At 41.3% G+C, this 25,863-nt stretch overlaps 1 protein-coding gene across 1 annotated transcript in view; it reads right to left on the reverse strand.

Annotated features, from left to right (window-relative positions):
• FRMD6 (FERM domain containing 6) overlaps window positions 1-20,240 on the reverse strand; it is a gene marked incomplete at its 3' end in the record, with an annotated part of 39,791 nt that extends 19,551 nt beyond the window's left edge. The window contains exons 1-5 of the mRNA XM_083378223.1: window positions 20,191-20,240; window positions 15,797-16,047; window positions 12,546-12,636; window positions 11,334-11,413; window positions 8,887-8,963 (exon numbers count right to left, since the gene is read on the reverse strand). Of these exons, the coding sequence (XP_083234349.1) occupies window positions 8,887-8,963; window positions 11,334-11,413; window positions 12,546-12,636; window positions 15,797-15,895 (347 nt within the window). The 5' untranslated portion in view covers window positions 15,896-16,047; window positions 20,191-20,240. The remainder of the gene's footprint in view (window positions 1-8,886; window positions 8,964-11,333; window positions 11,414-12,545; window positions 12,637-15,796; window positions 16,048-20,190) is intronic.
• Window positions 20,241-25,863: the final 5,623 nt, after the last annotated feature.

Genomic DNA, 25,863 nt, shown 5'->3' on the forward strand with positions numbered 1-25,863 from the left:
TTGGAATTGCCCACAGTGGTATCTTGCAATCTAGCTTATGTCTATACTTCTTCCAAACTCTCAACAATGCCTGTCTTAAAATATGCACTCTAAACACATTGTCTACCTTCTTGTCATACAGCAAATATGCATGCCAGCCAAACAACAAATCGTGGCCCTCAAGATTTAATAATCTCTCTTGTGTCAAATTAATCCAATCACGTATTCCTACTAATGCAGCAGCTTCATAATATAGTTTGAGATTAGGCATTTTAAGACCACCTCTCTCACGAGTATCCTGTACAATCTTAAGTTTAACTCGTGGCCTTTTCCCTGCCCAAACAAATTTATTGATACCTCGCTGCCATTCCTCCAAATTAGAATCTTTCTTAAGAATCGGTATCATTTGAAATAAGAATAAAAATTTAGGCAGGACATGGTGCGATCCGTCCCAACAAAGACAATTGCAATTTTTCCCAACTCTCCAATTCTTTTTGAATTTTCCCCCATAATTTTTCATAATTATTTTTATATAACTTTGTATTAGAGGGCGACAAAAGCACCCCCAAATATTTAACCCTTTTAACAATCTCAAATCCAGTTAATCCTTCTAAGAGAGCCTTTTGCGAAACTGTCATGTTTTTGGCCAGAATTTTGGTTTTCTGTATATTAACTTTAAATCCAGAAACCTTCCCGTATTGTGTTATTATCTCCATCAGGTCCACAACAGAGTTCTCTGGCTGGGTCACTGTAACAACCAGATCATCTGCGAATGCTCTCAATCTATAATCCTGATCTCTAATTTGTATACCCTTAATTTTTTCCGAGTTCCGTATTTTAACCAATAATATCTCTAATGTTAACACAAATAACAAGGGCGATAACGGACACCCTTGCCTTGTGCCCTTCTCAATATTACATGCTTCTGTCAGGCTATTATTAACTATAATTCGGGCAGTTTGTTTTTGATATAATGCCCTAATCGGTTGTAAAAAATTTTCCCCAAAGTCCATTTTATCTAAAACTTTCATCAAAAATTGCCAATTCAATTGATCAAAAGCTTTTTCAGCATCTAGAAAGATTAGCGCCGCAGGGATCTGGTTGTTCCTTTCCAAAAACTCTAACACATCAACTATATGCCTCACATTATTTTTCATTTGCCTACCACTAATAAACCCCGTTTGCTCCCCATGAATCACCTGTTGCAGAACCCTCATCAGTCTATTAGCCAACACCTTAGCAAATATCTTGTAATCTGTATTTAAAAGCGATATCGGTCTATAATTTTTAACTTGAGTAGCATCTTGGTCTTCCTTCGGAATCAAGGAAATAAAAGCTGTTCTCCAAGACGGTGGCACCTTTCCCCCCCTCTGGATTGTCTGGAACAGTTCCTTTAACGGTTTTATCATCTCTAATTGTAAATTTTTGTAGTAAGCCGCAGTCAAACCATCCGTACCTGGTGCTTTGTCCACCTTCAATTCCTTAATTGCTGTAAAAATTTCTTCTTCTGTAATTAATTGATTAATCTCCTCTTTTTGTACTTGCGTAAGAACCGGGATGCTAGCATTCTCCAAATATATATCAATGTCTTTTTCATTAATCTTCTCCTTAGCATATAATTTAGAATAAAAATCCACAAAAGCATCCTTGATAAGGTCCTGTTGAAACACAACCCTTCCTTTATACTCAATTTTGTCTATATTAGAAGCCCTTTGTTTTTTCCTCAGTCTATAAGCTAACCATCTACCTGGTTTGTTAGCGTTGCAAAAAGTATTATGCCTGGCAAACCGCAAATTGGTTGCCACTTGGTCAGCCATTAATTTATCAAATTGTCCTCTTAACAGTTTAATAGCCTCCTTAATCTTCACATCCTCTGAATTCAAAATCAAAGCCTTTTCTTTTTCCTTTATTTCATTCTCCAGTTCTTTCCTCCTAGCTTCCACAGCACGTCTATGTTTATTATTCATATATATCAACACCCCTCTCATATAGGCCTTACTAGCATCCCAAACCATGTCCATAGAGGTGCCCTTATTCATATTAATTTCAAAAAAATCCTTCATCCGCTGTTTGCATTCTTCCACATTTCTCTGATTTCTAAACAAATTCTCATTTACGCGCCACGAGCGCCTATCTCTATTCTCCTTATCAATCTCTAACCAAACTGGGCTATGATCAGAAATAGTTCTTGCACAGATCTTCACCTTCTTAGTCCTTAAGAAAAAATCATTAGTCAACAAAATAAAATCGATCCTGGAAAAAGATTGATGTCTGTCAGAATAAAAAGTATAATCCTTTTCCTGCAAATGTCTCTCGCGCCAAATATCTCGCAGTTCCAAGTCATCCTTCATTTCAAAAAAGGATTTAGGCAGTCTAGCATGACTTGGGACACGCTTAAAAGCTCCAGCCCTGTCCATCTGTACATCCAAAACACCATTCCAATCCCCCATAAAAATAAAAGATTTATAATCCAACTGGGTAAGCTTTGTATGAAGTAAACTAAAAAAGTCAGCTTGTTGTTGATTAGGAGCATATAATCCAACTAAAAGCGTCTTTTTATCTTCTAGCAGCAACTCTATCATAACGTATCTTCCATGCTTATCTGCTTCAATTAGGTCTGCTGTTAAAGCACTTTTAACATAAACAACCACTCCATTTTTCTTATTCATTGCAGAAGCAACAAATTGCATACCCAACCTTGAGTTCAATAAATACTTCTGATCCACAACCCTAATATGCGTTTCTTGCAAACATATAACATCTATCTTGAATTGTTTTAAATATTGAAAAACTTTCTTCCTCTTCTGTGGTGAATTTAGTCCATTAACGTTCCAAGTTAAAAATTTAGTTGCCATGCATATCATCCCAAAGCTCTTGGAGCACTGCTTTGATAGGACTATCTTTTTTAGGCCGTGCTCCTCCCACTGCTTGGCTGTAAGTACGTTGTGGAAGTTCCATAGACTTCTGCTGATCTTGTTCTTTTATCTTTTTTGAACGTTTTAAAGCAGCACGCGTCACCCTCTGTTCTCTAGGATCATCCAAAGAAGTTGTAACTTGATCTCCTCCAGCACCGTTCTCCTCTGTCTGTCCATCTTCAGCCTCTTGATGTTCTCCTTCTCCAGATCCCTTTGCAGCTTCCAGAAGTGTTAATGGGGTTGCTTTTAAAACATTGTTGTAAAAATCACGCGCTTGCATCACAGTAACCAGACGGTACCTTTTACCTTCATGCATCACCATCAACCCAGCTGGGATCTCCCATCTGAACCTTATATCTCGTTGCTTGAGCTCTTGCACAAGAAATGTAAAATCCTTCCTTCTCCTTAAAATCTTTGGAGGAATTTCTTTTAGAACCAGAACTTCTTGATCAGCAATCACAACTTTAGTGTCATAGGCAGCTTGTATAACTTCATCTCTAATTTCCCTTTTTGCAAAATAAACCACCACATCTCTAGGCAGCTTTCTCTGTCTAGCAATCCATGAATTCACACGAAACACTTTGTCCATGCCTTCTTTTATTTCAGATGCTGGCTGATTCAATACCACTTCGAGAGCCTCAGAAACCAGCTGCTTTAGATCTTCCTTAATATTCTCTTTTAAACCTCTGATTCTAACAGCAAACTGCATCTGGTAATATTGAGCAAGACTCAATTCTCTATCCATTTTGTCTCTTAAATCTTCATTCTCCAATACTTTTGCTTCTAATATGGCATTCTTTTGAATCAAATCTTCCACTTTTTCATCCAAATCTTCCACACATTCAGCCACTTTATGCACTGAAGACAAAATGTCTACCTTCATCACACTGAACTTCTGTTCCATCCTCTCTTCCATTCTCTCCTCCAATTTCTCCAATTTCTCCTCCATCTGTGCAAATTTATCACCCATTGATTCCAGAATTACCTGGGTATGTTTTTCAAGAGCATCTTGTAAATCCTTCGGTGTCAATACATCAGGAGGATGCAACGCCTGCAATGATGATTGTTGCACCGGAGAGTTTCCAGCACTCCGAAGAGTTTTAGGGGGAGGTTTAGCCGCCATCTTTTACTTACAATTGTGACGCACTTTCACTTTAAGTTTAAAAAGTCCATCAAGCTCGAGAGTAAAATAAAATAATCCTCTTCACCTTTTCCTCTTGTACCGCTCTGCCTGCTCTTTTTATTCCATAGTCCTTCCTTCAGGCAGGGGTGGTCGCAGACGCCTGGCTCTGCTCCAAGAAATCCGGAGCAGAGACGCTGACCAGCTGGGAGCGACCCAGGCTACGGGGGAGTTCAATCCTTCAGCCGCCCAAGCTACAAGCTCAGGCGGCCCCAGAGAACTCGACCCCTACCTGGGGCCTCACCCCCTCCTCTTCTCCCGAGGAGGGGGCTTCAAATTCACCCGAACAGCTGATCGGCGCTGTTTCGGGCGAAAATTACTCAGCTGAGCCGCGGGCAGCCCGGGAAGGCTGTCTCCGGCGCCGCGCAGCCACCGGAAGTCGGGTTTTAAAATATTGTTGTTTTAGAATAGTATTATTGTTTTTAACTGGGCATTGATTTAATCTTTTTTTTAACTTTTGTATTGTATTGTATTGTTATTTATATATGCCCTGTGAACCGCCCTGAGTCCCTAGGGAGAAGGGCGGTATATAAATTAAATAAAACTACAAACTACAATTAATAAAATTCAAAATATATTTTCACTAATACATATCAATATCCTGTTTTCAAATTTTATCTAATTGCAATAGGATATTCTAGAATAGCCTATAGTATATAGGAAAAAGCTTAATTTTTCTATACACACGTCTTCAACTTCAGTTAATTTCCCTTGACATCCACACCATGTCAATCCTAGACCATGAGCTATGTCGATTAGAATAATATGTATACTGTCTAGCCTCACAATTCCTTTCTCTCCATATGTCCTGAATGTTTAGATCTTTGGCCAATTTGAAAAAGGATCTTGGTAGTGTTCTTCTTTTCCTTTTCCTGGTCTTATTACCCTTGTAGTCCAAATTATTATCAATAATAGCACTGAAGTCTCCTAGCACACAGATCTCATCGTAGTCTATATCACATATCTTATTATGTAACATTTTAAAAAACTGTTCTTGGTTTCCATTCGGGGCATATATTTCTACTATCACTACTTTCCTATGGTTTATTTCTACCTCAGCTATCAATATTCTACCTTCTCTATCTTTATAAATTTGTTTAGCTACCAATTTCTCATTCACATACAGTATAATACCACCCCCCTCTTTTTTGTTGATCTAATGATACAAATATATTTCCTAATTTTGGTTGATCTAACAGGTATTTTTGTTGTCCTTTTATATGAACTTCCTGAATTGCAATTATATCTAATTTTTGGTGAATAAATTTATTAAAGATTTTCTGTCTTTTCATTGGCGAGTTTAAACCATTAATATTCAGTGACAAAATCCTGCATTCTTCTCCCTTTATTTTACTTATATCTGGGTCTTCTGCTTCTCGTAGTGCGGATCTCTTGTTTCTTTGTCTCTGCCTTCATATTTCTCTGTAGTCTCTCCAGATTTATTTCCTCTATCCTCTGTTCCTAGTACCTTCCCTACTATAGCCATCTGTCTTGCATCCCTTTCTCTTATGTCCCCTCCATCTTGGTCTTCTATTTCATCTTCATTGTTAAAGTGGAGCTTATAAAAATCTTCTGCCTTGTCTATCGAGTCTAATCTATACCTTCTATCTTGCCATGTGACTAGAGTGCCTTCTGGAGTTAGCCATCTAAAGTTCTCATTATATCTAATAAATTTCGATGTCAAAAATTGGTAGCCTCGTCTCAAATCCCTCATTCTTTTAGGTATTTGTTTGAGAATTGTTATTTGTTGTCCTCCATAGTCTAGCGGCTCCTCTCTTGATCTATGTAGTAATTCATCCTGGGTCGATTTTTTAACCAATTTTTTAACCAATCTCACAAGATTATGTCTCCTCGCATAGTTAGTTTGGACCCTATACGTCTCATCAATTTCCGCCAACATTTCATCTTTTCCTATGCCTAATGCCTTCGCCATTAAGTCCGCCATCATGACCGGCAGGTCTTCACTTTTTTTCCCCTTAACAATTTGAAAGCACAGATAGTGGGTGGCTTTCTCTGCTTCCAGGAAGATGTTCTGTACCAGCCTGCTACCGGCCTTGCAGAAAAGGCAACCCCTTTACAGACGGCAAGAGGCTGGAATATGTCTGCCAAATTTATTACAAAAACAAACAAGACACGAACCAAGATACCGGAGCTTTGAAACACTATCTGAGCGGTTGCTTTCAGCAAACCAGCCCTCCCCACACAAGTCCTTTATAAAGAGTTCAGGGTGTGGCTTCTCTCTCCCTCCTTCCGAGAAGCCCCATTGCCTTCCTCTGTTTACTCCTACTTGACTGCCTCCTGCGTCGGGCGTCCTTGAACAGGGCCAGCTGTGGGTCATCTTCATCCACGCTGTCAGGCTCACACAGCTGCGTCTCCACCAGGTGGGAGGGGCCTGGTTGGGGGCTCTGCGGAGCCTCAAAGCCATCATCAGCAAGTTCTTCAACACCCCCTCCTCCCCCTCATCTGAGTCATCCGACCCAACTGCCGAACCCACAGGCTGACCCTGAATCACAACAGAAGATAATTGTTGTTTCAAGCTCTGTTCGCCCAGATTAGCGTTTCACTTAAGTCCTCTACTTTCTTCTCCTCCTTCTCCATTCTTACTTCCATTTCCTGTAATCTTTGCTCATTTTTTTTATTAATTGTTGTTAAATCCCCTCAAATTTACCATCAATCGCTTGTATTTTTTACTTGAGCTCACCAGTATCATTTCTCACTTGACCTATCTCTTTCTTCATCTCTTCATGATTCTTAGTCATTGCTTCTTGCACATTTTGCAGAAGGGCTTGTAAATCTTTAAAGGAATTTGATCTTTCCCTTTGTAGCATGTCATCAATGGACTTCTGAATAGAAGGGCTTGAAGACATCCCTAAGCCCTGTGGCGCTGCCCTCTTTCCTGCACTAATCTTTGTTAAGTTCGGTATGCTTGTCATATTTAACCAGATTTTTATAAAAATACTCTTTATGGGGTATATCCACCTTCTTTTGCCCCCTCTATCTCCCTCCACCACTACCTCCTTTTCTATTTCCTAATTCGGGGGAGATATATCAAAATCAACAGCCACCCTCTTCTAGCCAGTGTCTCTTTCAAAAGCTCTCCCTTTCACTTTTAAAATGTAAAAATCTTGGAATAACTTTTTGTCAGCTCCGTTCTACCGTTGTTCCACTAAGTCGATGCTAGTTCCGTCCCTGTCAGATCTTCATGTCAGCCATTACTGTTCTCCTCCCCGGTGGCTCAGTGGGTTAGGATGCTGAGCTTGTCGATCAGAAGGTCGGCAGTTTGGCGGGTCAAATCCCGAGTGCCGCATAACAGAGTAAGCGCCTGTTACTCGTCCCAGATTCTGCCAACCTAGCAGTTCGAAAGCACATAAAAATAGAAGTATAAAAATAGGGACCACTATGGTGGGAAGGTAACAGCGTTCCGTGCGCCTTTGGCGTCTAGTCATGCCGGCCACATGACCACGGAAATGTCCTCGGCCAAGCTCTGGCTCTTCGGCTTTGAAATGGAGATGAGCACCGGCCCCTAGAGTTGGAAACGACTAGCATGCATGTGCGGGGGAACCTGAACCTTTACAATAACATATAAGATGCAGTAATTTTTTTTTTCCAAATTAATATAGAACTTTTGTAGGATTAGTCCAAATTTTTTCCTTAATTCACAGCTTAGAGAGAAGATAGGATAGTGGATCCCCAGCAAAAAATAGGAGCTTTTTAATAAATACAGATGAAATTGTTTAATTTCTTTGTTGAATTAATTGAGTTTCTTTTGTAGTTTTGAGGCTTTAAGATTTGTTCCCAAAGTAGATATTCGCCGTTTTCTAAAAAAATGGGGAAGGAGATTTTCAGGAAAGTCCCACAGGAAAATGGTTAAGGGAATAGGAAAGGTAAAAGCTCACCCAGGTCCTCCAGATTGCTTCTTAGTGCTAGGTAGTGCTTTTGGCTTTCAGCAGGGAGCGGTTTAGTGATTGGCCATCTTTATGGCCGGTTTCTTCTTCGGGCCAAAGGAGATGATCCCGGATTCCAGCGGAGGGCTGCCACCCTTCTGCGATCGCAGGGAAGTCCTCCTCTTGGTAATTGCCCCTCCAGGGCAATTTTTGACCCTTTTCAGGGTCCTCCCAAAAAGAAACGGACGGCAGGAAGCAGACTGTTCCTGAACGTGCAAAAGCGCTGCACGTGCGAACCGGAAACCAAGGCAGGATACTCTTGTGTTTCTTTCTAAGGCCTTCCTATTTCCCCAGGCTAAGCTTATGTTTTTCTGGAGGTAGCTGCACATTTTTCTCAAGGCCATCTCAGTTCTCCCCTACATGTTGACTCCTTGCTATGGATGCCCCTGCTGATGTGAATTTCTTCTTACCATCACTTCATTGCTTTAACGTTTATCTTGCTGCTGTTTACTCATTTTGTTACTCCTCAGACCGTTTTATTACTTTATCAGATTTAGGTAAGCCTTGAGAGGGCTTTCATCTTCAACGACAGCCTGCAGATGTTCTAAACAGTTAAATAGAACAAGTTATCTTGATGAAAAAAATCATACCAAGCTCAAAGAGACCCATTGCTGAAGATCTGGTAATATGTCAGTGCAACTTTTCCCAGTCTATGGCCTTGGTATATTTATTGGGATTACATCTTTCCAGATGCCCTGGTAGAAAGCTGAATGAAGTGATCAATAAGCTAAAATATTATTTAACTTGTGGACAACTCTGAGCACCAATATTTATTTTTTGCAGTCCTCTAGTATCAAGGCTTTGAACAGGACTCTCTGATGAATACACACTCCCTCCACTCTACGTAGTTTGGCTTCCTGAAACTTACCTGATCAAGCGACCATTCTCCACATAATACTGCACTCGAAAGTGAATGATCATTGGGGGACCAAACTGGTCTATACCCTGCAATAAATAGCAGATATAAATGTCAGTTTCCAGACTGAGCAAAGGGAGGGCCATAAAAAGACTTCTGCTGGACCAGTCCAAAAGTATATCTAGTCCACTTTCTATTCCTGCAGGGGCTGCTGAGATGGCCATTTACAACAACCTCTCGCTTGTGTCCAGCCTTTAAAGGATATCTCCTCTAATAACCAATAGTCAGCTACATCCATAATGATGAGTAATCTTTATCCAGAAACCTGAGATCCTATTTTTTTCTAATTATTCTGTCTGTTTTTATAAGGAGCACCAGCTGGAGGCACACTAAGATGGAGAAACAGAGCTGGCTAAATTGCAATCTTCTTTGCCAAGAAAATTGGCAGAAGTGTGCAGGAACACACTGTTTACAACATTTTGTCCATCAATAAGCAATTGGAATGAGACCTTAACCCAAATTTTAGATCATTCTCCACCCCAATGCCTGAGCTTCACTCTTTAGTCTTTTGTCTGGATACAGCAAAGGATACAGTGACTTGAGGGAGGCCATGTAGGTCAAATCTCACAGGACTCCAAATGTTAATTTCATGAGATATTCCCGTACTACTTTAATTTATCTTTGGGCAAGCTCAAAACTTTCTGGGATCTCATTTCATAAATGAGAGCAGAGATCTCTGAAGCGTCTGGCACAACTGACTGATTTATAGGTTATGTTCTTCACTGTATCATTTGTTTTGGAGTGCATGATGTTACCACATTTTTATGGTAACTGGACTCGAGTTTTATGAGTGAGATGGGAAATCAGACTGAGAAATAAATAAATTGTAGAATTAGAGAACAGGGAACTTTTGGTTAATATTTCATTTCTTAGAAAATTGCCTATCAACTTGAGATTACTTGGCTTCTATTTATTTAGCATCTTATTTGATCTGAAAAAAGGAAATAAGTGTCTTTAAAATGGCTCTGAGGCTAAATTAAAGCTGCTGGCTGTTTCACTGTAAGACCAGTGGGCCCAGTGGGTCCCCAATGCAATGCCCAGAAGTAACAATGTGTCTTCAGGACACACTCTTGGAGTCCTTCAAGCTTCAAGCCATAACAACTTTCATTAGGATCCTTACTTTGTCCAGAAGGGGCAGGACTTACTAAAAGATGTCAAAGATCACAACTTAAAAAATTAGCATAGGCTAATTTATTTGGTTTAATTTAGTTTACAGGTCATTCAAAAATTCAAGATGTTTTAAAGCTTGAGCTATGGTGGTATAGTGGTTAGCATACAGTCCTGCAGGCTACTTCTGCTGACTGCCAGCTGCCTGCAGTTTGGCAGTTCGATTCTCACCGGCTCAAGATTGACTCAACCTTCCACCCTTCCGAGGTTGGTAGAATGAGGACCCAGATTGTTGGGGGCCATATGCTGAAACCTCTTAGAGCTGTAAAACACTATGAAGTGGTATATAACTCTAAGTGCTATTTCTATATAATAAACCTTGGGGTGGACACCCTTGTCTGCTTTCTGTGCCATCATTATGGTTTTCCTTTTGTGAAGGGGCAGTTTTCTCAAATTTCACCTTTGCTCACTGGCCAAAAAGCTTGAGCTCCTCTGAGCTAATTCAAATCATTTTGAAAGAGACTGTGATGGAGTTGAATTTAATGAAGATGGCTGAGAAAGATGCCCCAAGGATGCCCCTTCCTGAACAAATCCCTTTCTAGTTGCTGCTCATTCCCTTGCTGAATCATTGAAAGTTGGATGGCATAAAAGCTTAAATCCTCCTCCTCCTCCTTGCCACCACCAGGCACGTAGAGATTTTGTAGTTTTTGCAATTTTCTCAATGCTCTGATTGCTTCCAAAGACATTGCAGATATATGGGCAACACTGGGAACCACACATTTACAATGGCCCAGTGGTTGATATGATCTCACTAAGATCACAGATGTCCAAGGATACTGGCTTTTACTTTTAATGCATATAATTAGGAGCCTGTTGATGGGCTTGTGATGAAAGAGTATATTTATACACACACACACACACACACAGACTTACTTAAAAAATTGATCCCCCATTGTAGCTAGGAACATTCAGTATTTTGGGCTTTTGAGTTCATGCAGAAATTGCCTTTAGAAGCTGAACAGCAACTTGTGTTTCTCTCTCTGATGTTCACTGTGGGAGAACCATCACTGTGAAGTAACCCCAATGCTGCACTTGTGTATCAGATAACTGACAATGAGGTCAGGCAGTCCTTCTGCTAATGTCTCACATACAACATATGGTGGGGTGAATAAGGCTAGAGTGCATAAGCTACTAAGCCACAGCAACAGCAAAGAAAGGCAAGTTTGTGGTGTCAATAGACAATCGCTCCCTACTTCAGTCCTCCTGACCACAAACCAGAGTGGCACTCCTACCTTACTTGCTTCTTTCTTCCATTCTTTTGGGCAGTACTTGTAGAGCTTCTGGGATAATTCCATATATACATGCTCATTATCTGCCACAGAAAGGGACAAGAAGATAGTATTTTGTATGCAGGCTGAACAAAGCGTTTTCTGACATTCTTTTAAAAAACAGTAACAATGATGCACTTATGACTAAGGAAAGCCAAGCTTATAAAAGCTGCTTTTGTGGACCAGCTGAAGCATTTCTACTGATGAAAAAAAAAGATAGAATTTCCTCATGAGCTTTCCTTCAGGAAATTGACATTTTAAAAAACGTCATTCAATAATTTATTCTTCTAGTACAACTTGTCCACTTTTTAAAAATGTTGCAAAAATTGCATATTGGCATATCTATTACAAACAATATAGCAAGGCTAATGACATTCTTTTGTTTGCTTAAGAAAGTTTGATTCCTTAAGGAGAATCCTGATAGCTCAATGTTTCTATACTTTTACTCTAATACTTCTAAGGTAAAGGTCCAAGTAGCAAACTATTGCCTCTTACCTACCCATGGGAATTTGATCTTATTTCAAGAACTCTAGTTTTGTTTTTGTTTTTAATTTTAGAAACAATTATAGTTTTTGCAAGGTATGGTCAACTTTAAGCTGTAGCTTCAGCCCATTGCTTCAGTTTATAATCAAAAATATTGACCAAGTTTGCATATTTGGCTGGCATAGTTTACTTAATTTATTAAATAATAAAGACTTCTCTTGGTTCATGTAATGCACTGAGATTTTAAACCAAATGGTTAGATTCTTACAGTGGTTAAGCCAAAATCAAGCAAACTATGATACATCTTAGTGAGACTATGCAACTAGCCTCCAATACTTATATAGACCCTGGCGACTGCCTAGATTAATCCCTGCAATTTTCTTGGCAAGATTTCAGAAATGGTTTGCCATTGCCTCCTTCCTAGGGCAGAGACAGAGACAGAAAGAGAGAGGGGGGGCGGGGGGGGCTGGTAGCTTAATCACTACATCAAGCTGGCTCTATGATACTGATCTATTGTTACGTTATACTTGAAAGTATTACTTTATAATTCTTCATCAATTCAATTTTTCTGCAGCAAACAAATATCGAACAATATCAAACCTGTGCAAAAAGCACAGGTTTAACAAAGATCAATGATCCAAACACAAAGTTAGTAGAAACTTACAGAAACAGCATTGTTCCATTTAGACTTACTTTGTATCACACTGAGGCCAAAGAGATGCCCATCCTTCAGCCGTAGCAGGTCACAAACTTGGATAAGTAACTCATGGCACAATATTTTAACCTACAGAATGCAAAGGAAAAGGAAAATAGTTCAATCTGCAATTATTTTAGCAAGAATTTCAGGGGAAATTGCCAGGAAAGTTATTGTGCCATTACTCTTATTTTTATTAAGGAACTGCAACGATCAACATAAAACAAGAACAACTCAGGTAGGTAAAATATCACAAACTCAACTTATTCAAAGACCTAGCAAGCTATGGCCAAACCAGGCTGAATTATTTATATAACAAATTACATAAAAGCAAGAGTCCCCTAGGCTTTCACAGCTTGTTAACTTTTGCTGACTTCAGCTGACAAAATGCTACTCATTAGAATTCATCTAATCTTTATTCTTTTTTAACTGATAACAAATAGAAAACTAGCAAAATCCATCACACTCTGAAGTCCTCAAAATCTTATCTTTTGCTATTTTGTATGCTTAATTTAAGAATTTGGATTTTGTGAGATTTAACTGCAAGGAGCTAGGGAGAAAGAGGGCACCTGCTACATGTATCAATTTGGTGCCAGTTTTGATAAAAGAAGATAAATAGAATACGCCAACCCACTGTGACATTATCTCATTTCCAGCAGGTCTCTCTTGATCCTGCAAGATCTTGTCAGGAAGGCACTAAGCCAAACTTAGTAACAAGAAGGGAAAAAAGAGCAGTGTAAGCATCTCTTAAAAAATAAACGAAAAGATACAGAAGAGGATGGAGAGTGGCCCAATTAGGTTTAAAAAAAATAGGATAAAACTCTAATTCCTAAAAACTCACTGAACTGAAGAATCGTTTGCCCAGGAAACGTAGACATTTTTATACAGCAAAAATGGAGAATACATATTGCTTAGGATTGAATTTCTTGGTTTCTGGTGTTCTCCGAGGTTGGTGTTCTTCTGGCAGATATTTTATTCTCAGATTAGGTGAATGTTACACAGTCTAAGAATAAAGCATCTGCCAAAAGAAAACTGAATTAGGAGAACATCAAGAACCCAAAATTTTATGCAACACCAAACAATCAAGATATTAAACTCAAAGCCTCCTATTTCCAAAAACAAATCTGTTCTTACTGCTGAGCTGAGATAAACAACTTCTGGAAGAGAAATGGAGATATGGCAAGATAACAGCTGTTTGCTTTTTTTTTTAGTTGACAGAGTGTTTTAAGGACAGTAATGAGACCATGAAGAGCTAGAAAAGTACTCTTATTTTCAAAAAGGCAATTTGTGGAAGTCAGCAATGTCAGGAGCATTTGTGGAAGATGAGTTTCAGCCATCCTAAAATGTTTGCACTGGCTAAACAATTTGGGTGATGGATAGATTTATCATTTGCCTTCTTAGATGTAAATCAGATTTTTTTTATCAGATAAAGCAATGCTGGATCCTTCAGGTTGACTGAAGAGTATCTCGGGGGCAGAGGGGAGAAGGGATTAAAAAAATGAAAGCCAGTTTAACCATTTTTCTCCCAACAAATTTATCAATATAAAACTGCACATTAACTCCTTTTGTGGTTCTTCGCCAAAATAAATGATGCATTTTATTTCTTAAACAGAAATCAAGGGATTGGTATTAATAGCAACAAAAAAGCTAGAAAGAAAAGAATGATAGAAGTGTGGCTTAAGAGCAAGACTTAGTATTGCTGCAGTTTCACAAAAATACAGATACAGGAAGTCCTCAACTTACAACAGTTCATTTAGTGACTATTCAAAGTTACAATGGCATTGGAAAAAGTGACTTGTGACCATTTTTCACACGACGGTTGTAACATTCCCATGGTCACATGATCAAAATTCAGAAGCTTAGCAACTGACTCATATCTGAGGGAACACCTGCTGCCAGCATCAAGCTCCCTTCGCCCAGTGCGCTCCCACAGGGAGGGTCTTCTCAGGGTGCCGCCGGTTAAAGATTGCCAGCGGGTAACACCCAGGGGTAGGGCCTTCTCAGTGGGCGCGCCTGCCCTCTGGAACCAGCTGCCCGCGGAGCTTAGGACTGCCCCCGACCTCCGTTCATTCTGCCGGGACCTGAAGACCTGGCTCTTAGAGCTCTCTGGCCCAGGCTGAGAATTTTAATTTTAACTGGGGTTTTTTTATTTTTCTCTCAGGGACTGATTTAATCTTTTTAATTGTTTTAACTTTTGTATTGATTTTTCTTTTAAATACCCTGTAAACTGCCCTGAGTCCTTCGGGAAAGGGCGGTATATAAATCTAAAAAAATAAATAAATATTTATGACAGTTGCAGTGTCCTGGGGTCATGTGGTCACCTTTTGCCACCTTCTGACAAGCAAAGTCAATGGAGAAGCCAGATTCACTTAACAACCATGTTATAACTTAACAGCTGCGGTGATTCATTTAACACCTGTGGCAAGAAAGGGCGTAAGATGGAACAAAACTCACTTAACTGTCTTGCTTAGCAACTGAAATTTTGGACTCAGTTGTGGTCGTAAGTCAAGGATTATCTTATCTGTACAAGATTTTGTCCTCTGTAACTCTGTGTGCCTTTGTATGGGCTTCAGTCCTGTTTATTGTGTTTGAAAACACATACCAGCAAACGAGAGCTGCAGCTACAGCATTTTGGGTCTCAAGAGAAGCATGCGGAAGATAGTAAGATGAATCAAAGTAGCATTAAGTGCAAAACTGGCAAAACTATGAGCAGCCCCCAGAACTCTCAAAGACTGGCTTTCAGGTAGTCCTTGCCTTACAAGCATTTGTTTAGCAACCATTCAAACTTACAATGGGGCTGAAAAAAGTGACTTACAACCAGTCCTCACACTTACAACTGTGCAGCATCCTCATGGCCATGTGATCAAAATGTCAGTGTTTGGAAACTGGCATGTATATTTAGGATGGTTGCAGCATCCCAGGGTTTTTGCAACCTTCCCAACCAGCTTCCAACAAGCAAAATCAATGGGGAAACTAGAATTATTTAACAACTGCATGGTTCACTTAACAACTGCATAAATTTGCTTAACAACCACCGTAAAAACATTGTAAAATTGAGTAAGAATCACTTAGCCTAGCAATGGAAATTGTGCTCTGGGTCCCAATTGTGCTTGCTAGTCAAGAACTACCTGCATTAAGATTGGAACATAAATCACCAAATTACCATGATGCAATTTTCTGCTCTTATATAGGTAGTGGGTTTAAAGAAAAATAGATAGTCAGACACTCCCATTGGTGACAGTTCACTCACGTTGATAATGATATTGAGGGAATCGTCATTGGGAAGGAAAATACAGACACTTCGTCGGTCCTGCATGATTCTGTTATTGTGGAAGTTCAGTTTGTTCATTGTGTTCCAGCCCCACTCTGTAAATGGATGAGTGAGCCACTCTGAGACTGTGCAGGAGACTCAGGGGCACAGCTGTCAATAGAGTGTTTCTCTTGGTCACCCACGGCAGAGCAGGTTGGACAACCCGGCATTTCTCCCCATAGGCACCATGGCTGGAAAGGAAGAGAAAGAGAGAAGATGTTAGACCCTGCATAGCACAAGGAAGGGACAGAACAATTATGCCCATTTTGCAAACTAAAGGATGCAATGATCAAGCTAAGCTCTGCTCCCTCTTATATGATGCAGCTCCATTCACTTTGCATCATTGTCCCCAAACTATTGTTGCAATCCCCCCATCATTAAATAGGTCTTCCAAATAACACAGGGCTGCCTACCCTTGCTCTAGGTCAGGGGTGGGGAGCTGTGGCCCTTTTATGACTTGTGGACTTCAACTCCCAGAATTCCTGAGCTAACCATAGTTTCAGGAAGGCACTGACAGGACTCTGAGCTCAGTTATCCTTGAAGTGAACTTGTCAAAAGCAATTCTCCCAACATGGTGATTTCTGAGCACTTCTTCCTATGGTTTGTTAGACTTCACTTGCCTTAATTTCTTGCTAGCATGGCAATTTGGCTATGCTGGTGATGGGGAAAAGGGTGGGGATGGGAGCTGAAGTCTCAACAAATCTAGGTTGGGAAATAAGATCAAAAGTGTGGTAAATCCTAGATTGTTTGCTCATACTGAGCAGATTAGAACAAGTCTGCTCCAAACCAGTTGCTTTGATATTTCTATAATTCTCTTATTAATATTAAGGGCGACACTTCAATTGTCAACATCATTTCTCCCCCTTCTTTGAAAATTATTTTCTGGAAGAAATTTAAAGCCAAGATTATTATGAGCCTTTTGGATTCAGATACTTAAAGAGCTTAGTCAGCCAGCTATTCACTACCAAAACTAAGTATGATAAGCATTAAACTACTGACTTCATCTGAAATAACAGGAAGCCCACAATTATGTGGGTAGACAGCTTATGCGATTTTGAAATCTGCCTTCTCTAACTTGGCACTCTGGGTGGCAGGGGATTGAAAATCAAAGTTTTGGGTCCAACAGATCCATGGAGCACCAGGTTGGAGAAAACTGTCAGAGCCTCCAAAAGAAATCACTGACCTATACCAGAAAATGGGAAGAGACATTCCCTTTGCACTCACCAGGCTTCACAAAATTAATTTTGGAATTGTCACAACATTGCAAGGTATCTCAGTGTATAAGCTATCTTGAATCATGTCTATATATGGGTTCTTGACTTTTACTTAAAGCTTTGCTACAGATGGCAAGTTTCTAAACTCATCGTTCTTGTGCTGAACCTTTTCCAACAGATTAATCTGCAAGTTCATTTACTCTACAATCTTCTACCTTATTACATTTGACTTCTTAAAAATGCATGAAGACGATAGCAGAACCATAAGAATCCTGACCGTAACTTCCTAACATCAGGATCTGAAAGTGAGTATGACTCAGGATCAATAAATTCCGATGTGAGAATCAACTCCAAAATAAAACAATATTTGTAATACATCTCCAAAATGCTCCAAAGTTTATTTACGCTATGAGTCAAAAAACTATGTTACCAGTGTTTAGGTCTAAAGGTGCAGGCCCTTAAAGGCCAAAGATTTCCAGACAAGGTATTGCTGCATTGCCAGCTGCTTTGTAAGTTGTGAATCAGCACTGAAGCATCCCTCTTGCTGAAACCTTGTTGTTTTCTTACGTGTTTCAAATCTTTTTGTTGCAATAGAGATTGCTATCTGAATTGTTAAACAACCATCTCACAGCACTTTAAGACTAAGATGTGTCACAGCACGTGAGCTTTCACGGATCTCAGTTCACTGCATTTAATATGTATTTTGATCACTTGCTGCTAACTCTAACTGTAGCACTACAGACTACTTCTTTGATTCTGACCTAATGCAAAGACAGATCAGAATTATTAGCAATATCAATCACATGAGAGTATCTTGCCATTTGCTGTTGTCTGTCCCCTTAGCACTTGATGGCCATGGCAGCTACACCCTTCATTGGCCATACATTAGGCCTATACTAGAAAGGGCTCTGTATGCTATAGGTAACAGTATTTAGATCAGGGTGGGCAATTAATTTTCCTAAGTGGCCACATGAGAAACTGGGTCTGTTGTAGAGGGCAGAACTATTAGGGCTGTGAAGGTGCATAGGCATGCATTCACAGAGGTACAGTAATTTTTTTTAAAAAAATACCAGTTGCCTTCAAAATAAAAGCAATGTAGTTGTATTACAGAGGGACACGGTGGCTCAGTGGGTTAGGACGCTGAGCTTGTCGATCAGAAGGTTGGCAGTCTGGCGGGTCGAATCCCGAGTGCCGCATAACAGAGTGAGTGCCTGTTACTTGTCCCAGCTTCTGCCAACCTAGTAGTTCGAAAGCACATAAAAATGCAAGTAGAAAAATAGGGACCACTATGGTGGGAAGGTAACAGTGTTCCATGCGCCTTTGGCGTCTAGTCATGCCGGCCACATGACCACGGAGACGTCCTCGGACAAGCGCTGGCTCTTTGGCTTTGAAATGGAGATGAGCACCGGCCCCTAGAGTTGGAAATGACTAGCATGCATGTGCAGGGGAACCTTTACCTTAGTTGTATTACATGCATGGTATACACTTACTTACCTTTGATTTCTAATTTCTGATTGACTTCACATGGGCCAGACAGGGAGAGGAAAAGGTTGGGGGCCACAAAATGCCCAGGTCCGATCTAGTTCCTCGTTCACTCAGATTCTCCACTGCAACAGAGGGGTTCCCTCTACAGAACTTCTGTTGCATGTCAACTATCTAATTCTCTGGTACTTAGCATTTTGCCATTGGGGAAACCTAACAACGAATCCCTATGTTTATTCCTGAACTTCCTTTGTGATTTTGGGCCTACTGAACTATTTTGTAAAGCCCCAATAACAGAAATAGTTTTGAAGTATGAATTAAATAATAGGGTGAGAAAAGATTGATTTGATGGAAACATTACCTAGGTCCTAGGCAAAAGAGATGAAACTTTTTAAAAGACCAGAACAATGAACTAAGAGACTCAGGCAGATGCCTCCCTAATTAACTGGAGAATAAGAAGGAGGAGAGGGTATAACATAATCAGACTCGCAAGATTGTTATTATAGCCAATCTCAATAGAAGTTTTTGCCCTCCTGTGGAGCTTTTTTCCTGGTCTCCTCTATCTAGTGAGGCCGACAGACAGTTAAGTTATAAGTCAAATCAGCTGGCTGGCCCAATTAGGGATTTGAAAACTTATAGTACAGCAGTATTACTAAGTACACATAGACCAACCTTCTTCCTCCAATTTAGCACTCTCCAGATTGCAAGCTCTGTTTTGAGCATTGGTGATGATATAATTGGTGCACTAGATCTCGCTAGAATGAGATGGGGTGAGCTTATAGTGATGACACAGTAGGGGCTCCTACAAATACCGTAACAAGCAGGAAAAGGTATGATGCAGGCACTGGGTAGGTTTCTGAGTAGAATTGGATCATGCCTTCAAGCGAGGTTATGTCATAGGTTCTTTTAATTTATACCCACTTTGGTGTATCAAGACAGAAAAAAGCTAACACAGAGATAGTCCCACATGCTCATGTACTATTATTACTATTCATTCTTCTCCATTCTTCCCCACTGCTACTGTTACTCCATCAATTACTTCTTATGAGTACTGCTAAAGAAAAATCTCTTCCTTCTCTTCACCCCACCCCCATCCCCCATCCCCCATCCCCTCAGTTGTTTTGCAGCAAAGCTTTTATAGTTAACCTTGCCATGCAGCCTCTGGGGAGAGGGCTTAGAGAGAAGAGCGGCAAGAAGCACAGGTGTTGGCAATTTTCTTTTTAGGCAGCCTACTCTCTCACAGGCTGCTTCTGGTGTATCAATTACTTACTCCCCAATACCAACCCTTCATGAGCTTCTAGACCTTGTCCTCGGGCTGGTGTTACAATTCCCAAGAATTTTAAGGGAAAGGAGTCTGGTGAAGCTTGTGAGTTCAATGCCTCCAGGGTGAACATAGGCTTGTTACAAATAATTGCAGCCCTAACATCTGTGAGAGGGCACACACTGGACCCGAACTTTATTCAGAGCAGACGAGACATGATCTGAAAATAGAAGATTTTAACATCTGCCCCTGTGTTGTCAGCTTACTTCCTTGTTTAACTGCATATCACATACCTTTACAAGGTAGGCAGACTTATTCAGATGGTCTGCCCCAATTTATTTTAGTTTTCTATCAAATTTCTACACTGCCCATCTCACCTAAGTGACTCCTACTGGATGGATCCAGAGGGTTTCTAGAAAATTCTCAGGAAGTTCCCTGACAGTTTGATGGTCAGTTCTGTCACTGTGTCTCATCAATGAAACAGAGGCAGCCAGAATGTGGAGGACAGGATTCCAGCCCGGCCTCTGTCTGAGTAATTTTGCACATTCCTGAGTTGGCTGAAGAAATTATATTTATTCATTATATACTTGTTTTTAATAAATGTCAAAATGTTGAACATTTTAAAGGAAATTAATGACTAGAATGTATTCCACTAATTGTTTCTGAGGGTGCCCTCAATCTGAGTGGATAAAATAACATTTTAAAAAATGGATGTGTTTTCTTGCTTGACACAATCCATGCAGTTATTTGTAAGAGCTGCTCTGTTGGATTAGATCCCATTCATCACTTTCTAATATGACATCCTTCCTGTCAGCAAAGCCAATTCCCCACCTACAGCATCTTCAGAGCCTCCCACGGCCATTGCTGAAGGAATACAAAGCTTCTCCTCATTGCTGTTATTTTGGTCCAATGATGGTTTGATGACTCTAGAAGTCACTTGCGGAGGAAAGATTTCCAGGCCTGCCAAAAGCATGACAAAAATTAAATCTGCAGTCATATGAGTTGGCTTTAAAGCACAAGAGGCAGATTTTCAGGATGGTATTTTCTGTCATTCAATCTTCAACAGACATGGGAGAAAATGCAAGAAACACACACACTACTACCACACTAGAATTTTGGGTACTCTGTCCCTTCCTATTTCAAATAGATGACTGACATTCGCATCTTGAGAATCTCAATTGGTTCTTTTACTTTTGTGCTGTGTTACTGATAAAAAAACATTACAGGCATCCCCAAGATAGAAATCTGCCTTTAAGCAATGGGAAAACAAAGATCCTAATTCATAGGGAAATATTGAGAAGCCCGCGTTTGAGACCCAGTGCTATTGAATGATGGGCCGAGCTCCCTTCATTTGCTCCCACTCTGCTGACCCAGAAGTTCGAAGTTGGAATTTTTAATTCATTTGCTGGCTATCTAACCAGGTGGGGATGACTTCATTATTAATATTAATAGCATTCACTGTTATTATTAAACCATTGGCAGGGTAACATCATTACTCGAACAGCAATGCAAAGTGGTGAAATTGCAATCCTGCCACTTTTCTAATCCTCCAACCTCCTCACAATCACTCATTTTTTCTTTTTCTTAAACCAGCTGGGCTGACTTTCTTCCACTTTTTTTTAAAAAAATTTTTCCCCAAGAATATCAAGGAGGCCAACGTGAGGCCTAGATGATTTGTTGCAAGTAATGATGTTTGGGGAGGCTTAAAGTTTTATTTAAAACATTCTTCACTTCTCTCTCTTTTTTTTTAATTAAAATGATATTTTAGAAGTAGTCCTCCAGTTCAATATTTCCTCCTCCTGAAGTAGAACTGTACTCAAACATACCTGTAATTTTCAAATGCTCTGAAGTAAAAAAAAAAACCCCCTCTGCGCTACCGTTGGCATAGCAAGCGAAGGAGAACATGGTATTTAAACCAGAGGCTGCATAGTAATCATTTTAAAAGGCTCTTTTCTCTTTGATAGTCAGACTCCCTACCTGCAGTATTTGCTCACCTTCTTCCTTTCCCTACTAAGTAAATTATAATGTTTCTGCCTTTTGCCTACGGATAAAACACCACGTCTGCCAATGGTGTTTCAATAGTAACTCCAGCCACCCAACAAAATAATTAAAGAGGAAACCACCCACCACCCACCAAAGCTGGCAGGGTAAACTACTATGTATAAACAGGCAAGCAAACCCTGCACTGATTTGCACTGGTGATGAAATGTTTGAAAGGAAATCACGAAGCTCAGAGAGCATCTAGACCTCCATAATTACGGTGGTTCTCCTTCTACCTCCTGGGCCACTCTCAATCGGTGTTGACGGGAGGGCAGAGGTCTGCCCCGAGGCCTCTCGTTTGTGGAGTTCCTCAGGGGTCGGTCCTCTCTCCCCTCCTGTTCAACATCTATATGAAGCCGCTGGGTGAGATCATTCGTGGTTTCGGGGTGGGGTATCAGTACGCTGATGATACCCAACTTTTTCTTTCCACCCCGAACCAACTCAGTGATGCCCTCGACGTGATGTCCTGTTGCCTGGAGGCGGTTCAGGTTTGAATGGGGAGAAATAGGCTCCGACTCAATCCTGCCAAGACTGAGTGGCTGTGCCTATCGGCATCTCGAGTGAACCACTCTTCTCCATCTTTAATGATGGGGGGTGAGGTGTTATCCCCTGTCGATAGGGCTCGTAACTTGGGCGTCCTCCTGGATTCACGGCTCAGTTTGGAAGATTATATAGGAGCCATGACCAGGGGGGCTTTTGCCCAGGTTCGCCTGGTGCGCCAGTTACGGCCCTATCTGGACCGGGATGCCCTATGTACAGTCATTCATGCGCTCATGACCTCCCGGTTAGATTACTGCAATGCTCTCTACATGGGGCTGCCCTTGAGGACCACTTGGAGGCTTCAGCTGGTGCAGAATGCAGCCGCGCGAGTAGTACTGGGAGTGTCCCGATACTCTCATGTAACACCTCTTCTCCGTGAGCTGCATTGGCTTCCAGTTGCCTTCCGGGTGAGATTCAAAGTGCTGGTGATGACCTATAAAGCCCTAAATGGCATGTGTTTGGTTCGAATTGACGAGGACTCAGAGTGGTTAACACTGAACGAGTTTATTGAATACACAAAGTCAACTGTCAAATGTCAAATGTTGCAACCCTTTTATAGAGAAAGCGTTTGAACTGTAACCAATACAAACAGTCTGTTTTCCCGCTCCTTGGTGGTGGCGTCCAATGATTGCACCTTATTTTCCCGCTTTAAACCTTGCAAAGCTGCACAGTGTTTGCAATCTCTTTCATGGCTTATTGCTAACTATTTACATACACAACACCCCTTACCCCCCAGTTGGTGTCATTTCTTTACAAAATCCATTAGGTATTTTGGTGGCCTATGTATTCTAGAAGGGTATCTGTTACTTTGGCTGCTAGGGACCCTTCTTTCTGGTTGACTGCTTGGCTGCTGGTTACCATGCTGGTTACTACTAGACCTGGGCTCAGGGTTACTGGCTTCAGATGTACTGCCTTGTGTATTAGGTTGTGTTTGGGATTCAGTTGTCACTGGCCTACTTCGCAGGGGTATTTCCCAATCAATTGGACTGAATTGTTGTTGATGGGCATCAGGAAATATGTCATCTTGCCCAACCACTACACCACTTTCTGGCCTAATGTTATCTGTACTGTTTGCCCTTACTGAGCTTTGGTCCCCCTCAGCTGGCACACACCCACTAGATCTTTTCCTCAGCTGGTCTATGTGTCTTTTACAGATCCTATTCCCTTCCCCCTCAATGATGTATGATAGGGGACCTAAGATTTCAGTTACCACCCCAGGAATCCATTTATCCCCTTGGGCGTAGTTCCTGGCCCAAATCAAGTCCCCCACTTCAAATGTTCTGTTAGGAATGTCTAATTCAATGTTTGGTTGGAGTCGGTCAGGGTGTAGTCTGTCCAACTTGGTCAAGATTTTCCTTCCCCACCTCATTTCAGCTGGACTTTTCCCTGTAGCCGAACAAGGGGTTGTGTGTTGAGCCAACAAGAACTCAGCTAGTCTCTGATGCCAGTCACCTCGAATGATTCTTTTAAGCGCGTCCTTCGTGGTCCTCACGTTCCTTTCAGCCAATCCGTTGGTGGAGGGGTGGAAGGGTGCAGAAGTCTTATGCTTAATCGAGTTGGCCTTGAGGAAATCCTGAAATTCAATAGATGTGAATTGTGGCCCGTTATCAGACACTATTAAATCCGGCAACCCATGAGTGGCAAAGAGGCCCCTTAATGCCTGTATTGTTCTGCCTGCCGTTACTGAACTGACCGGTACTACTTCTAGCCATCTAGAGTAGCTGTCGACCACTACAAGGAACGTTAACCCCTGGAAAGGTCCAGCGAAGTCAATATGAATCCTGGACCAAGGATTCCTAGCTAGCTCCCATTTATGTGTGCGGATGTGTTGTTGTTCAGGCCTGGAACGTTGGCACAGATGGCAATTGGCAACGCATTCCTCAATGTCTTGGTCCAATCCTGGCCACCACAAGTGACTCCTAGCCAGGGCCTTCATCCTTACTATTCCGGGGTGTCCCTCATGCAATTCAAATAGAATAGCTGATTTGTGGATTTCTGGAATTACTACACGAGTTCCCCAAAGTAAGCAACCCATATGAACTGATAGTTCATCTTTCCTTCTGAAAAATGGACTGTATTTTACGTCCGGGTTGGCGTTGGGCCAACCGCTCATGACCCAGGCCATTACTCTCCTTAAGATGAGGTCCTTATTGGTTGCCTCAGCTATGTCTTTAGCAGTTAGGGGCAGATCAGGAATATCTTGTAGGGACATTACTTGTCCCACTGGGGCAGGGTCCTCCTCTGTTGTGCTAAGGGGCAATCTGCTAAGAGCGTCTGCATGACCCATGTCCTTACCTGGTCGGTATTGGAGGGAAAATGAATATGCTGAGAGGAAAATGGACCATCTCAGCATCCTGGGAGACATAATTTGGGGAGTCTGTTTATCTGTGGTAAACAGTCCCAGCAGGGGTTTGTGGTCTGTCAGTATTGTAAAGTTCCTGCCATACAGGTAGTCGTGGAACTTTTTAACTCCTGCCACTATGGCTAAAGCTTCCCGGTCAATTTGAGCATAGTTCCGCTCTGCCTTGGTTAGTGTGCGGGAGTAGTAAGCAATGGGTCTTTGCATTCCCTGGGTGTCTAAATGGCTGATTACTGCCCCAACGCCATAAGGCGAAGCATCGCACGCCAGGTAGATTGGTCTGTTTTCTATAAAGTGGGTTACAGTTGAGCTACTGGAAAGGATATCTTTTAAGGTCTGGAAACTCGTTTTGTGCTTGTCTTGCCAATGCCAAGGGGTCTTCTTATCTAAAAGCCTGTGCAGTGGTTCTGCAATGGCAGCCTTATGTGGCACAAAAGTGTGATAAAAATTTACCAAGCCTAGGAAGGCCTGTAGCTCAGCCTTGTTCCTTGGTTCAGGCGCCCCTTTTATTGCTTTAATTTTTTCAGGGGTAGGGTGGACTCCGCTTTTGTCAATCCTGAACCCCAAAAAATCAGTGGATTTAACCCCTATGCTACATTTTTCCTTTTTTAATTTTAATCCAGCCTTTCTAAATCTACCCAGTACCTGTTCCAGTCGCTCTACTAACATTCCTTCATCTTTTCCAGCTATTAGGACATCATCAAAGTAAGGGCATACTCCAGGTATGCCCTTTAAGGTCCTCTCCATCACTTCTTGAAAGATGCCTGGAGCTGCTGCAATTCCAAATTGCAGTCTGTGGACTCGGAACGCCCCCTTGTGGGTAACAATTGTCTGTGCCTCTGCCGCCTCTTTGGAAACAGTCAACTGTAAGTACGCATGCGCCAAGTCGAGCTTGGCGAAGATGGCGGCGTCCTGGATCGTGGCGAGGACCTGCTTCACCGTCGGGACCGGGTAAGCATGCTTTTTCATTCCAATGTTGAGGGTCGCTTTGTAGTCGGCGCAGATCCTCACATCCCCATTGGGTTTGAGGGGTGTGACGATCGGCGTCTCCCACAAACCGCCCTCGACAGGTTCTAAAACTCCGAGGCCTACAAGCCGGTCGAGCTCGGCC

This window comes from Vipera ursinii (genome assembly GCF_947247035.1).
Source record: "Vipera ursinii genome assembly, chromosome: 1".
In the NCBI taxonomy this organism is placed as follows: domain Eukaryota; kingdom Metazoa; phylum Chordata; class Lepidosauria; order Squamata; family Viperidae; genus Vipera; species Vipera ursinii.